The sequence below is a fragment of the Ovis canadensis genome, chromosome 14 (assembly GCF_042477335.2).
Source record: "Ovis canadensis isolate MfBH-ARS-UI-01 breed Bighorn chromosome 14, ARS-UI_OviCan_v2, whole genome shotgun sequence".
In the NCBI taxonomy this organism is placed as follows: domain Eukaryota; kingdom Metazoa; phylum Chordata; class Mammalia; order Artiodactyla; family Bovidae; genus Ovis; species Ovis canadensis.
In genome coordinates, this window is record NC_091258.1 from 23694631 (window position 1) to 23710892 (window position 16262).

Consider the following 16262-nt stretch of genomic DNA (forward strand, 5'->3'; position numbering starts at 1 on the left):
ATTTGGTAAAGAATTTCCACCGGGCATGTACTGAGACACTGTAGAGGCTCATAATGTTGGTGATGGGCTCAACTATTTTTCTTTTAATCTTGGCACATTTTTATTTGGATGCCGAAGTATGGGAAACAGGAAAAGAGGGAGGCCTTGGTGGGAGCCAGTCACAGAATGGGCTGAGTGGAAGTGAGGGATTTTTGCCGCAGGTTTGCAGCACAAAAAAGTCTTCAATCAGAAGAGAGAGGAGGACCTGGGACTTCCCTAATGATCCAGGGAGACTCCCTGCTTCTAATGAGAAGGGTGAGGGTTCGATCCTTGGTCGGGGAACTAAGATCCCACATGCTGCACAGTGGCCAAAAATTTAGTAAGAGAAAAGAAGAGGGAGGATCAATGAGGAGCTTGATATGGGTCGTAAGCCATTCCAGGTCTGGGGTGAGCTTGCCCCACAGCGGGGCCATGACTAAAATGGGGGAGGGTGTCTAGAAATTTGCACATTCTTTTAAAAATCATTATTTGTGAATGCTGTGCCTTGGAACAGCAGCAGCTCTGAGGATCTTCATGAGACCCCAGTTGGGAAACCACAGATTTAGCCCAGCCCCTGAAACTGACAGAGAGGGATGGGGCTAAAGTCATGGGTGGCTTTTCTGAGGGGCAAATCTTTTCCTTGTGTGACTGGCCACTGTGCTGTGCTGTGCTTAGTCACAGCCATTTCCGACTATTTGCGACCCCGTGGACTATAGCCCGCCAGGCTCCTCTGTCTATGGGGATTCTCCAGGCAAGAATACTGGAGTGGGTTACCATGCCCTCCTCCAGGGGATCTTCCCAACCCAGGGATCGAACCCAAGTCTCCTGCATTGTAGGCAGATTTTTTATTGTCTGAGCCATCAGGGAAGCCCAAGAATACTGGAGTGGGTAGCCTATCCCTTCTCCAGGGGATCTTTCTGACCCAGAAATCAAACCGGGGTCTCCTGCATTGCAGGGAGATTCTTTACCAGCTGAGCTACCAGGGAAGCCTGACTGGCTACTCTGCCACCATGCAGAGTGCCTATTTGGTGAAATGTCATCTTGCAAAGGACTAGGGAGTACCCTGCTGATTCTCGGGGGGCTAGAGGAATGGGGGGACATGTATGCCCATCAGCTGAGATGGCACTCAGAGCAATCAAAGGGAATGAGGGCTCCCCACGAGGTCAAGGCCAGCTTGAAGCTAGATGCTGGTGTAGATGGCCCCCTGCCCAAGCCACCTGTGGCTAAACTGACCCTGGCATTGTGGTCAGGGGGAAGCATATGCCCAGTACATAGTAGGCCTGCACTAAATACTAGTGAAATGAAGGTTGGTTGTCCCCATCGATGAAATGTTTACACGTGAACTACATTAGATCCAGAGGTCCACAACCTCCTCTCCATCATCCATTTGCAACCTTGTGCTCTTTCTTAGCAGATCTACAGCCCATGGCACGTAGCAATGCATGGCAGAGCCTCTGGTGGGAGGTCACTGGCCTCTCCCAGGTGTGCTCAGCTGGGAAACAAAAGATGAGACTCCAGGACCTGGCACCACCTGTACAATTAATGACATTGGGGAGGTAGGCGCTTGCAGCTTGCCTGAACTGCTCAATTGTTCCCTGTTCCAAACTGGTCCTCCAGCAGCCCATCCCATCATCTTCATCCACAGTGCAGTCCATTCACAAAGCCCCTTCCTCCAGCATCTCCAATGTCTCCTCTGCATCTACTGAAAAGTCCAAGTCCTCTACACAGCTTTTCATTCCGGCCCACCTTTCCAGCTTTGTCTTCCAAAACAACCCTTTGCATCCACCCGCTCCTGTGTCTCTGTGAAGCCCTCCATGAGCCAGCTACCCAGAACTCACTGCTCCTTCTCCTCTGCTCAGGATGCATTGCTATCTCCAACGACTTGGTCCAACCTCTGCCTCCTACGCTGGATGCAAAGGACCAAGCATGTTAATGAATGAAACCTAACCCTAAGCGAATGAATTTGTTTAAATATAGGCCAAAGAAGGTCTTCTCCTCTGGCATCAAGGGATCTGGGGAGCAGGCAGGGGGTGCAGATCCTAAGGCTGCCCTCGTTTCTATGCTGCGTCTCTGGTAGTTTAGCTGAGAGTGGAAAGCTGAGGTCCCCAAAGGGCTAAAGGAAGCAGCAGCAGGAATGGTTCTCTCAAGGGACAACTGGGTGCCCTGAGAGAGTTAGCCGCTGTCAAAGCCAAGGACTGGATAATTGGAGAAGGTCCCACCAAGAGCCCAGGAGGGCTCGCTGTGCTGGCAAGTGGCACTCCTGCCCAGGTCCCAGGTACGTCAGGAGGGATGGCGGGCCCGCAGCCCCCACCGTGGGATTTAACACAGATGCAGTTCTGCCTTCATGGCTAAGGGCCTCCAGAGCTGGGCAGAGGCAGCTGCGTTAGGAAAATGCCATGGGTGGTGTGAGCAACGGGAGAGTACACTGACCCCAGCTGGAACCACTGGGCAGAGAGATCTGATCAGAGGGGTTTGCAGTGACTGACCCCTCCAGTTCCTGGCGGTGCGTTGGCCCAGGAAAGAGGGTCTTAGGGGAGGAATGGAATTCTGTAGGTTCAGTTCTGTGGGCATCTGGAATCCAGCCTGGGATGTTGAAGACTCTGCTGGGAAGGAAGGGAGGCAGACCTAACCCAGCGAAATTGGATGTGCTCAGCGAGGGGCAGGGAGAGAGGAAATGGCAAGTGACATGGATAAGGCCAGCCCGGACCACTGTGCCCAGGAGGGTCACGAATCACCCGACCAAACATCCTTGGCCTCGAGCCCCTCCCAGCTTTGGGAGTGAGCCCCCAAGCTCTACAAACACACTCCTGGAGGATCCAGGCGCTGGTGTTCTCCAGCTCATGTCAGCCGAGGGCCATGCGCTGAAGGTCTGGCATCTTTAGGGGAGGATTTTGAGTTAAATGTATGCGATGGGCAAGGCAGGGCCCTCCAGGCTCAGGTCATTGACGTCCCTCAGAAGTTCGTGTTCGCTGGCCATGGCCGCCTTCTGCAGGCGGCGGAGTCGAGCCTGCAGCTCCTCCTGCTCCTTCTTGAGCTCCAGGTAGGAGTGCGAGAAGGTGTGGAAGATGGACGTGGCTGGGAAGGCCATGATGAGAATGCCGCTCAGGATGCTGCTGAGGGCCACCATCTGGCCAGGCACGCTGCTGGGTACCATGTCTCCGTAGCCCACCGTTGTCATGGAGATGACGGCCCACCAATAGGAGGCTGGGATGCTGGTGAACTCCAGGACCCGCCCGGACTCATTCTCAGCCACGTAGACCAGAGGAGAGAAGAGAGTGATGGCCACGCACAGGAAGAGGAGGAGCAGGCCGAACTCGCGCGTGCAGCGGCGCACCGTGAGGCCCAGCGTCTGCAGCCCCAGCGAGTGGCGCGCCAGGCGCATCACGTAGAGGATGCGGAGAGCCCGCAGCACGCGCAGCGCCAGCCCCACCTTCTCCAGGTACGAGCTCCCACCCGGCCGCTCGCCGTCCTCCTGGGGCTCGTCAGTTACGGCGAGGGACACGTAGTAGGGGAAGATGGCCATGATATCAATGATGTTCAGGGGCCCTTGGAAGAACTGGCACTTGTTCTGGGCCTGGACAAACCGCAGGCAGAACTCGAGGGAAAACCAGGCCACGCAGACCGTCTCCACGATGAAAATGTAGTAGCATTTCTGTGAGCACTCCCCCTGGAGAGGCGAGGAAACGCAGGATAGAGAGACGAAGCACCAGAAATGGCAAGAGAACCATGCTGGAAAGCATTTCTAGAGCTCTGTACTGATATTGAGACTGATTTCATATACACAGATCCCATATGTACAGTCTCTACTAAAAATGCTATGCTGAGCCTATACTAAATATATTTCCTTTATATTTCATATATTAAATATACTATTAATATATGAACACATACTGCTACATATTAATATTTAGTAATAATGTATTAATATTTAGAATACATGTCATATATTATGTTATAATAGATTTATATAATATATGTGTGCTAAGTCACTTCAGTCATGTCTGACTCTTAGGGACCCTATGTACTATAGCTGACCAGGCTCCTGTGTCCGTGGGATTCTCCAGGCAAGAATACTCGAGTGGGTTGCCATGCCCTCCTCCAGGCATCTTCCGGACCCAGGGATCAAACCCATGTCTCCTGCAGCTCCTGAACTGCAGGCATATTCTTTACTACTGAGCCACCTGAGAAGCCCATTATACTATATATTAAACATTTAAGTATATATTCTCTGTATATTCTCTGTATAGTATATAGTCTTTATATTCTATCTATCCATCTGTCATTAATCTGTATCCCTATATCAATGGAGCTCTGTTTTAGACTCTTAGTCATCCGCCAGGACTCCCTTTTTATTGTAGTTCTCAAGTTGCAGCTGGGCCCATGGCCTATCAGCTAGATCAGAAACCACCTGATCTAGCTTCCCCTGCAGCTAAGTGTGGCCAAATGACCAAGTCCCTACCCAAAGAATGTAAACAGAGGTGATGCGCCGCCCCTCCAGTTCCAGGACTTTAGTGGTGGGTGTGAGTTCTTGCACGCTTTCTCCCCTTCCTGTGAGCTGGGACTACCCAGCCTGCCCTGCAACCCAGCTTAGAACCAGCAGACGGGACCGATGCCCCAGGAAGGGATAAGCATCACCGTGGGAAAAACCTGGGTCTTAGAATGAGAGCTGCCCACTCTCCTTGGTCCCTCTTTGGGTGAGAGAGAAACCAGTGTCTGCTGTGTTGAAGGGCTTCCCTGGTGGCTCAGATGGTAAAGAATCTGCCTGCAATGCAGGAGACCTGGCTTCGATCCCTGGGTTGGGAAGATCCTCTGGAGGAAGGCATGGCAACCTACTCCAGTATTCTTGACTGGAGAATCCCCATGGACAGAGGAGCCTGGAGGGCTACAGTCCATGGGGTCACAAAGAGTCAGACACGACTGAGCGACTAAGCACATTGTGTTGAAAGCCGTTCTCTCGTGGAGCCTCTTGGTTACAGCAGCCAGCTTTCTCCTTTACCAACATAAGCAGCTCTGTGTACCAGGTGCTGATCTGGTGCCGTCACTTAGGCCCCACAGTGATGCCATGAGCAGCTTCACTGACAGTCCAGGAAATGATTCTGAGCACTGAAATAACTTGCCTGAGCCTACATTCGGAGGAGGTGGTCTCCTGGAGACTACAGACTATTTTTAACTTCTTTGCACACGATCCCGCATTCATTCATCCAACAAAACACATGGAGGGCGGGCTTGTCTGGTGGCTCAGTGGTAAAGAATCCACCTGCCAATGCAGAGGACGTGGGTTTGATCCCTGGTCCAGAAAGATCCCACATGCTGTGGAGCAACAAAGCCCATTTGCCGCAACAGCTAAGCCTGTGCCCTGGAGCCTGTGCGCCACAATAAGCGAAGCCACTGCAATGAGAAGCCTGTGCGCTGCAACTGTGAATAGAGAGTAGCCCCTACTCGCTGCAGCTAGAGAAAAGCCCGGTTAGCAATGAAGACCCAGCGCAGCCACAAATAAATAAATAAAATTACTTAAAAAAAAAATGCATGGAGGGCTCACCTTGTGCCAGGTCCCATGCTAGACTTTGGAGGTGAAGGACCAGAGAAGCAGCTGTGGTTTCTGGGGCCTTGGAGGCTAGGAGTGGGTGGGCGGGGAGGGCAGAGGATGCCACCATTCCTAGTACAGCCCTGTGATGCAGACTGCAACTATTTCCTTCCCAAGAGATCCCAGCCAGGTGGGGCTCCTGTGGCTTCCTCCCTGTGTCATTCACACCCCTACCCCCGCCCCCAATAGAGACTTCCGCTAGTCCTTCTGCCACTCAAAGTGTGTCCTGGAACCAAAAGCATAAGCCTCCCCTGGGAGCTGCAGAATCTACATTTTAACAATAATTTATGCACACAATAAGGTTGGAGAAGCTCTGTTTCTAGTATAGAGGTTCTCAGCCTCGACTGTGCATGTTAGAATCACCTGGGGGGGGCTTTGAAAAATCCTGATGCCCAGGCTGGGACATCTAGGTTTGAGCCTGAGTGGTAGAACTTTCCAGAAGCCCCATCAATGATTCTCATGGGAAGCCAGAGTTGAGAACCTGACTCTAAATGTTCCGACTATATGTATATCATCTTAGCTCCCTCTTGGTCTGCATCTGCCTCTGCCTCATCTCCATCTCCATCTCTGCTAGATCTCTGGCATCTCTATCTATGAATGAATGGCCGAAGCCGGTTGGCTAAGTGAAAAGCAACACATTGACAACTGCGGTTTTCTTTGGATTAAAAACCTCTGAGGTGGAAAAAGGAATTATTTCCAGTGCCTGGGCTCACGGGAATGCTAAATTGAAATGTTCTTGTTGTCTGACCTTTGGAGGGAGAAGGGGGCTGGGCTGTCCTGATCTCTATTTACCGGTCTTGAGTGGAGTAGCTCTCTCCCCTGCCCTCTCTGATCCAACAGGTGGGAGTTGGTGGGGGTGCGGTTGAGGGCGTGGAGTCCAGAGTGTCTGTGACTCAGGTTCACTTCCACCTACTTAGGCAAATCCTTCATCCCCCCTGGACTATTGTTTCTCTGCCCTGGGAGAGCTGTGACCAATCGGAATAACGCAGGAGAAGTAGTTAGCAGGCTGCTCCTGCTGCAGGAACACAAAACATGGCAGCTGCCTGTTCAAGATGACCCACTGGTGGCAGACATAGTCTGCCCACTCAGTTGAAGGGTAACTATACCTTCTCCTATCCTGAATTCTATAAGAAGTAGAGGAAATTCTCCAGAACACGAGAGTTCTTTGCCAGGACTGCCTGGGGTTTGCTTCGGGGTTCTACAAAGTTCAGGAGTTTTGGATCCCAGTTCCCCAGTCCTGCTACGAACTTGCTTTGTGACCTTTTGGTGGTCACTGCCCCTTTCTGGGCTTTACCTCCTGATAAAGAGGGTGGGACAGAATCGGCATTTCTCAAAGCCAATTCATAACCCCTGCGGCAGAATCCCCCAGAGTGCTTGTTACAAATGTGGGTTCTGGGGCTCACATCACAAAATCAAAGCCCTGGCGGGTGGCCCAGGAATCTGCATTTTGGCAGATTCTCCTGTTGACTCAGAGGCACCTGGAAGTTTTTCAGACTCTAGGCCAAATTCTCTCTATAAGGCCCCTTTCATCACTGACATTCGGGGAGTTTTCCCTTTGGGGTAAGAGCCTTGGGTGGCCTGGGAATGATCTCCCCAGACCAGTGACCCTGTAGTTCAGGAAGGTGACTCCTGGGAGGCACAGAAGGCTCTATGGGCCCTCCTCCCTCTGCCTCTGGTGCCAGCTTTTGGATATTCCGGGCATGAACCACCCACCTCCCGCCGGCCACCTCCCTGCACTGCAGCAAGTGCTGTGTGGAGTCAGCCCTGCATTGCTGCTCAGCTCTGCATCCTAAACCAACCTCCCAGCACTGGTCCTCAGAGAAATGCCCTGTGAGCAGCCGGTGCTGGGGTGGTGGGGATTTACGGGGCTTGAGCTGAGAAAATGACTTCCAGGCTAGTCAGTATCTGAGGAAAACTAGAACAGAAGGGAAGGAGAGAGTCACCTTCTCTGAGGAGGTTTTTGGTTGTATTCTGCAGGTAGGATGGACCACTCATCCTGGTGTGCCCAGAACTTTCCAGATGGAGCAACAGGAAGTTCCAGGTCACCAGAAAGTCCCCCCTCAGTCCTGGGCAAAGTGGGTGCTTGGTCACCTTCGTGGGGGCACTTGTTCCTGGTGGGAATGAGGGGTGCCCTGATTCCCTCCTGCGATGAAGAGAAACATGAGCAGCCCTGGGAAGGCTGGAGGGGTGAACGGCATGACAACATGACCAATGTCACAGGCAGATGAGGGGTGATGTTTCCATCCGGGTGAAGTCCAAGAGCAGGCAAAGCCCACGGGAGGTGGACAGAATCACAGAAACATCAGCCACCTCTGGATGGGCTAGGGAACCTGAAAGAACATCCTGGGGTGATGGGAATATTCCATACCAACCAGGGCTGTGGGTGACATGGGTGTGCCCCATTTGTTACATCCGACAGCTAAGACTTGTGCATTTCAATGTATATAAATTTATCCCATAAAACTGTAAAATAACATAAAATGAATGATCACGATGTTAAACAATTGGAGGTGGGAGGGGTTGGAGAGAGAGAACCCGAGTGGCAGGCTCTCGACAGTCTGGAAGGCTGAGTCATGGGTGGTAATTAGGGGTTCGTTAGATTATTCTATTTACTCTGCAAATGCCCCAAATTTTCCATCATGAAAAGTTTTTTTTTTTTTTTTAATCAGAGTTGGAAATCAAAAGCACAATAAGATACCACTCCACGCTCACCAGGACAGCTGTGATTGTAAGGACAAAAAATAAGTGTCAGGGGATTAATAGGTACAAACTACTAGGTATAAAATAAATAAGATACAAGGATGTGATATATAGCACAAAGAATACAGCTGGAATTTTATAACAATATCTTGAAATTGAGTACAAGGGAGAAAAATGTCGAATCACTCTGTTGCACCCCTAGAACTAATATACAGTAAAGCAGTAATACTTGGATAAAAACAAACAAGTGTTGCTGATGCTGTGGAGAAATTAGAATTCCCCCCCAAAACGTTGCTGGTGGGAATCTAAATTGGCACAGCTGTTGTGGAAAACAGGTGAGTGGTCCCTTGAGAACTTGAACATACATTTGCTGTGTGACTAAGCAATTTTGCTGCCAAGAGTATACTTCAAGGAACTGAAAACCCACATGCACACAAACAAAACTTGGACATAATGGTGTGATTGATAGCAGCCCACAAGTGGAGAGAAATTAAATGCTCAACAGCAGATGAATGAATAAACAAAATATGGTCTGTCCATACGATGGAATATTATTCAGCCACGAAAAGGAAGTTCTGACATGTGCTGCCACGCTGATGAACCTTGAAAACCTTATGCTCAATGGAAGAAGCCAACGTAAGAGACCATATATTGTATTATTCTGTATCTATAAAGTGCCATTGGAAGGACTGAGGCTGAAGCTGAAGCTCCAATACTTCGGTTATCTCATGCGTAGAACTGACTCACTGGAAAAGACTCTGATGCTGGGAAAGATTGAAGGCAGGAGGAGAAGGGGACGACAGAGGATGAGATGGTTGGATGGCATTACTGACTTGATGGACATGAGTTTGCGCAAACTCCAGGAGTTGGTGATGGACAGGGAAGCCTGGTGTGCTGCAATCCATGGGGTCACAAAGATTCGGACATGACTGAGGGACTGAACTGAATAAAGTGCCCAGAAAAGGCAAATTCATGAAGATAGAAAGTACATTCACAGTCACCTGGGGCTGGTGGAAAGCAGCGGGGGATGGGGAGTAACCAGAAGTATGTGCAAGTTTGCTTTTTAGGGTGATAAAAATGTTCTGGAGTTAGTGGGGATGGTTGCACAACTGCATACTAAAAAAGTCACTGATTTGTGCACCTTAAAAGGATGAACATTAGATGGTATATTATATCACAATAAAAAAGAAACCCAAGTTTGAGTGGCTGCATCGGTTTGGGCACAGTGAAGCGGGTGGCCCACAGTCTTGCCCGTCCTTCCCCAAAGCTCCGGAGTGGAGCTGCTCTGAAGGGCTTTGGGGTCAGGGGGTGGATGGGTCTTTCTGAGGACAGAGCCACTGTCCCTGAGGGACCATCTGGACAGGCTGTCCGGCAGACGGCTGCAGGTACAGCCAGGGCCAGTTCTAGAAGTTCCATCTGGGGGGGACTCAGGGCCAGAGTCTTGACCTTGCAGCCTCCCTTGCACCCTTTGTCTCTCTCATAGCAACACCTGCCAGCTCCCCTTTGGGAACACAGCCAGTCTGACCCTCTTAGCTCAATGCTGGTCTCACGGCTCCATTCAGCATTTCCGTCTCCCTCCCTTTTCTTCCTCCTGGCCATGAATTCCATCATTTGTGCCTCTGGTCCTAGTCTCGGGGTGCTGGCGGTGCTGACTCATGCCTTGCGAGAGCCAGGTCTCTCTCTGCCACCCTCCTCTCCTTTGGGCCTCTTCCACAGTCCTCTCCCTCCCCCGCCCCACCTTGAACAGAAACCCTGAGAGCTCGGAGGAGGGTGTGGAGCAAGCAGGGGCAGGTTAGGAATTGAACACCCCAGACACGAGGGGAGCATGGTGAGGCAGGAGGGACAGCATGAAGCATGTACTCAGGAGAGGGGGGGCCCCGTCCAGGAAATGGGGATTGGTGCTTGTTGGGTGAGATATTAGGGAGACTCAGCTGGGGGCGAGGAACCCCCCAAACTCCCCAAAGCAAGTTAAGAAGACTTTTCTAAAGCCATCACCAAACGTCACTGAACACAGAGAAGCTACAGAGAGCGGGCAGTACTATACAGAGCTGATTCATGGTCCAAGAAAGGAGGACCATGGAGGAGGAGGTGCTGGCTCCAGCGGGAGGCTTTTTATCCAAGGTGGGGGAGGGGGTGCCTGCAGCCCAAAAGGTGAGTTGCAACCACAGCAGGAGAGAATTCTTCCAGCAAGGGGCCCCCGGGGATCCACCTGATCTTTAAAAATCTCTATGCCTTCCTTCCCAGTCCCCGTGAGAGTGGGGGCACAGCACAGGGCACGAGGGGGTGGGAGACGCAGAGCCTCGAGGTCCTACCCTCAGCTCCCCCCCCCCCCCCGGTGGCTCCGCCCCCACCCGGGGAGCTTTGCAGAGCTGCTATCCAGAGTGTGTCCCTTCTCAACATCACTGAAGTCCCAAGCATGCCTCTGGGCGGAAGTGGAAGCTAAAATGAGGGCAGGGGGGTGGGGGTGGGGGGATGTGAGAGCACGTGCCTGTGCTTATCCCCTGAGGTCCTGAGAGCTGGGAGAGAGCTTGAGGAGCAAAACAGATGCGCACGTGGGGGGGTCCTGAGCGGGTCCCAGAGGTGGGGGAAAACAGCCAGTGCTGGCTCTGTGCCCACACAGGAGAACTAGACCATCGGTCCTAGGGCTGCGTCTGAGCAGGTGTGCCATTATCCTCATTTGCAGGTGCAGAAATAGAGGCACATAGACAAAGGGGCTTGTCCCGGGGCAGAGCCTGGTAGCAGAAAGGAGGGAGGAGGGGGTCAAGACGAAAGGACCAAGAGTTCAGCTGTAGCTGCCCAGTGACTTGCAGCTTCCTCCAGAGGGAGGACAAGGTGTTCTGACTAGCAAAGATGCTGGGCTGAATGGCAGGGCTGACAACCGTGGCAGAGGACTCCGGCAGAGGGAAGCAAAGAATCTGAGGAACTTATCATCGGACGGATGGACAAACAAACTGTGACATTTACAGACAGTGGAATATTATGCAGCCCTTAAAAGCAGTGCAGTACCAACATAGGCTACAACACAGAGGAAACTTGAACACATTATACGGAGTGAGTGAAGCCAGAAACAAACGGCCACATATTTTAGGGTTCCATTATAAGAAGTGTCTAGAACAGGAAAATCCACGGAGATGGAAAGCAGCCTGGTGGTTGCCAGTGGCTGTGCGTGGAGGTGGGGAGTGGCTGCCTGATTGGCCCAGGTTTTTCTCTTTGAAACACACTGGAACTTAAAAGGAAAGTTTTTTTTAAAAAAAGAAATATATTGGAATTTGATAGAGGTGTTGACTGCACAGCATTATGAATTTTGCTAAATGCCACTGAATTGTTCACTTTAAGATGGTTAATTTTACATTATGTGAACTTTAAAAATGGAGCTGGGATGTTCAGAATACAAGCTCCAGGAAAGAGGAATTTGTCTGATCTGCTGCATCTAGATGAGTGGATTTAGTTGGCACAGATGACTGTTGATGAATGAATAAAAGGATAAATGTGATGACTTCCTGTTAAATAGCACCAGATAAGTGAATAATGATGATGACTAATATTTCTGAGCACTTCTTATGTGTTGGTATTGTTCCAATCATATTACACGAATATTACTCTTTTAATTCTCACCATAATCCCCGGAGGAAAGGGCTAACAGCATCCCCATTTTACAGATAAGGAAACTGAGGCTCAAAGAAGGTAAGTGACTTTCTCGAGATCACTGAGCTCATGAGGGGTGAAACCAAGATTCAAACCCAGGAGGGTTAGAAGAAGGTTCTGTTATGAGGGGTCAGGTTTTGGAGCAAGGTGGAGGTGAGCTCAAATCCTGGCTGTGCCACTTTCTTACTTTGAGCTTAGGAAAGTGATTAAACTTCCCTGAGCCTCAGTTTCCTTACCTGAAAATGGTCATAGCTACAGCATCCATTTCCTTAAGCTGTTACAAAGATTAAGTCCATCCTGTCCAATGCCAGCCTCCTGAAGGTCACTTAATAAGCATCAGTTCTCTCATTCCTTTGGGGCTGAGCTCCGCCAGGGAACCCAGCAAAGTCCACATGCTTCCGGAGGGGCTTTAGGTACTTGGCTTAGTCCTTCCTGTCCATCTACTTCCTCCCTCTTCCATTTTAATTTGCAATCTTGGGCACAGACCTTGCTCCTCAACTGCCAAGTTTACTTAAGGAATATTGCTGTAAGAAGCTAGAAGAAAAAGGGAAGGAAAGTGCTTTCTTTGCATGTGTGCTGATTCTCCATCCCAGGGTGACACCTTCTCTATGTTTGATGGAGGAGTTCTGTGGGTCTTGTCCCCTTGGGACAACAACTTGGGCCCCCACACCTCCAGGGCACTGCCTGTCTCCAGGAGCAGCAGCCCAGCTTTGCAGCCGGGGCTGAATCGCTGCTTTCAGACTGATGTCCAGAGGCCAAATACAAAATACCAGGCGTGTGTGGCCGAGAAAGAACATTATCTTTTTATGTAAATGTAAGGGCACGGTTTGAAAGAACAAAGCCCGCCTGGTCTTCAACCTCCAGGCTCTCTGAATTACCATCAGAACAGCAAAATACACACACACTTTTTTTTTTTCTGGAGGGCAGGGCCCCGTGGCCCCTCTCTAGGCAGAGCACCCAGTGGTGGCTTCCCAGTTGCACAGAGCTTGTGACTGGACTGGGAACACCACCTCTCTCATTCCACGAATAGGAACGGCTTCTGCAGGATTCTCACTCACCTCTAATTGAATTTTCCATGTCCCTGTCACACCAATCTGGGTTCATACCCTGGGTAATTTTAAAAGCATTAGGCTTTGTAAAGAGCTTGTCTCTCTGCACAGTCTAAATCCTGGCTCCCTGAAAATCCCACAGGCTTGTGAAAAATCCAAGAGTCTTTCTTCAGCAACTAGGATCCAGGGCAACCATGGAGCATAGGAGATTGAGGCGCCTTACTTTGTCCCAGTCTTTCAATTGCACTGTCCACACGTAAATATTTCAGTGAACAAGAAAATTCTTAAATCACATAATTTTGTGCTAAAGAATGAAAAAAAAAAAAAGTCCGCAATTAGAGCTACAGTCCTCTCTTTGGGGAAAAAACTGTCTGAAAGTCAAAACATCTTGATTGATTTGCTTTATAACATAACATGTATAGATTGGGCAAGATGCTTTATTGAACAAATATTTATTGAGAGCCTACTCAGTGTGAAGTACTGACTGGTTCTCTATCTATGTCCTCTCTATCTGGAAACTTCTCTGATCGTCCCTGGAATACATGTTTAAGGGAAGAGAACTTAGGTCAGCTGACACTGGTTATAAACCATCCACAGCCTGCATAACCTGCTGTATATGTTTCAATGATCGGCTCTCTCTCTCTGCTGTAATGTAAGCTCCATGAGTCAGGTGATGGGGAGCCATGGAGGATTATAGAGCAACATTTTCACTTAGGAAACAGTCCAATTCTCAGTTTGAAGCTCTCCAATAACCTTCCCAACAAAAGGCTAGGTTTTTAACTCACATTTCAGACCATCTGGCCCCTTGGGGTATGTGGTGGGGGTGGGGAGGAGGGTTATCTCACAGCTTCCCGGAAAGACAGGGCCTGCTAAGTCACTTCAGTCATGTCCAACTCTCTGTGACCCCATAGACTGTAGCCCACCAGGCTCCTCTGTCTGTGGAATTCTCCAGGTGAGAATACTGGAGTGGGTTGCCATGCCCTCCTCCAGGGGATCTTCCCAACCCAGGGATCAAACCCACATCTCTTATAGCTCCTGCACTGGCAGACAGTTCTTTACCACTGAGCTACCAGAGAGGGCAGGAGTGGGCAAGCAAATGTTTCTGCTCTGGCCTCTTGGGGCAGGGTCACTTTTAGATTGACCCTTCCATGAGTTCCCTGGAGGGAGGGACTGACTGGGAGGGTCAGGAATGAGGGCTGAGGATCTCTTCTGTCATCAGCATCTTCGCTAGATTACTCCGAAGAAGCTAAGTGCCCTGAGCCTTAGTTTATTCCTCTGACAATGTAATGTCAGAGCTGAGATGCCCATGAGAAGGTTGGCTTAAGGAGGTAGGGAATCTGAACCTGGCCTACTGCTCAGCACAGAACAGCTGCTCAGTTAACACACGATGGGTGCACTGAGTGTGTGAGCCTTCACGGTGATGTCAGGTGTCTCACGGAGGAGGAAACTGAGGCTCAGAGAGGTTGGAGCGATTCTCTCGGCTCCCAGAGCTAGGAGAGGCAGGGCTGGGCCAGCTCTGCCCATTAAGACCACAATGTCCAGCGTTTGCTCTCAGGGGCAGGGCCCCTCCTGACTTTCATGGGTCCCCTTCATGTGCTTCTTTCTCAAAAAACAAAAAATGTATAAAATATCTTTTACAACTGCCTTGGTCTGAAAAATGAACACTGTCCACACTGGATCATATTCATTTCTTGCCTCTGGTCTGAAAAGACCTGAAAACGTTTTCGTGGGCCCCCAGTCCCACGGGTCCCGGGCACCCGCGCCTGATGGAGTGATGGACCACTCACCTTGTCCTCCTCCGCCCTCAGGTCGGGCATGGTGCTGACGCACAGGCTGACCGCTGTGGTGGCCACGAAGAGGATGGACAGGCAAGCGAAGACCTTCCCGGGGAGCCCAGACTGCGGGTTCTCCACCATCTCGCGCAGCCGGTTCATGAAGAGCCCCCAGCGGGACGTGTGCACGGTGGGCCGCCCAGCCTCCCGCTGCCGCTGCAGGGCCTCCTCCCGGCGCAGCTCGGCCAGGTCGTCCAGCTTCCGCAGCAACGTCCGCAAGCAGCACTTCTCCAGGTTGGCTTCTTCGATGCCCCAGTAGGTCAGCTCCTCCTGGAAGGACAGCACGCACATCTCCCGCAGGAGGACCAGCTTGCCAGCAGCCAGGAAGCTCGCGATCACCCCAAAAGCGCTGGGGCTCCGGTCGAAAAAGAATTCCTGGTTGTCCTCATCGTAGTCGTCGCAGAGCTGCGCGATCTCCTCGTGGCTCCGGCAGAAGCGGAGTTTGCTCAGGCGGCTCAGCGGGAACTCGTCCAGCGTGCTCCACGGGAGCAGGTACCGCCGGCCCCCCACATTGACCAGCATCTCCTTCTTCAGGTCCGCCGTCGTGGAGGCGTCCAGCACGCCCACCTTCCGGGCCCTGCGGTAGTAAATGCCCTTGATGGACGGCGGCTCCACGGGGCCCGACAAGAAGGGACTCAAAGGGCTGCAGGAGCGGAAGTGATGGTGTCCGGCATGCAGGCCCCTGTCTCGGGAAGGCATGGATATTGCGGAAGTCCTGGCGCCGGAAGGGACAAGAGCAAGGAAGGAAGGAGACGTCATTCTCAGGGCAGAGTCCTAGATCGCATTGCCTCATGTGTGCATTCCCACATCTGCATTCTTTATCCTTTTAATCTTTCATCCAGCAAAGATTTACTGAGCACCTACTATGCACCTGGGATCTATCAGTGTAGGAAAGGACATAATGACATCCCTTCTCTGATGGAGCATTTATTTATATCTCAGAAGATTCTCCCTGGAACAGGCATTAAGTGGACTGGGACTCGGGGAGCTCGGTCCCGAGCTGGACAAGTCAGAGCTGTGTCACTTTCAGACTGTGTGATCTTGGGCCTGCAGCTTAACCTCTCTGTTCTCAGCATCCTTATGCCAATGACAGGACTCACCTAACCTTGCTAAGTATAGTTATTGAAAATAGAGCTTAAGAGTGTAAAAGGTTCTCAAGTTCACTGCCGGGTTGTAATCCCTTACAGACTGCCACCCCAGCTGGGTTTCTCAGCCTCACTGAATCCTTTGCTTCACTTGCTCAGCTGGGGCAGTTTGGGTGCCCACCTCACTGGGCACAGTGAGGGTTACAGGCAATAATACATATGAGGTATATATTAAGCACCCTTCTAGATGCTTCTGACATGCCAGGCACTGATCCACATGCCCTTCCTATGATAAGTCATCTCAACAACCCCCTGAGGTAGACATTAATATCTCCATTTTACAGATGAG

The 16262-nt window shown here is 50.9% G+C and overlaps 1 protein-coding gene across 1 annotated transcript; it reads right to left on the reverse strand.

The window, feature by feature from the left end:
• Positions 1 to 2810: 2810 nt before the first annotated feature.
• On the reverse strand, positions 2811 to 15587 carry KCNG4 (potassium voltage-gated channel modifier subfamily G member 4). The gene is made up of 2 exons (XM_069549940.1): positions 14784 to 15587; positions 2811 to 3685 (listed from the first exon to the last, which is right to left on the reverse strand). Exons 1-2 carry the CDS (start codon positions 15585 to 15587, stop codon positions 2915 to 2917), a joined length of 1575 nt encoding a protein of 524 aa, XP_069406041.1. The 3' UTR covers positions 2811 to 2914.
• Positions 15588 to 16262: the final 675 nt, after the last annotated feature.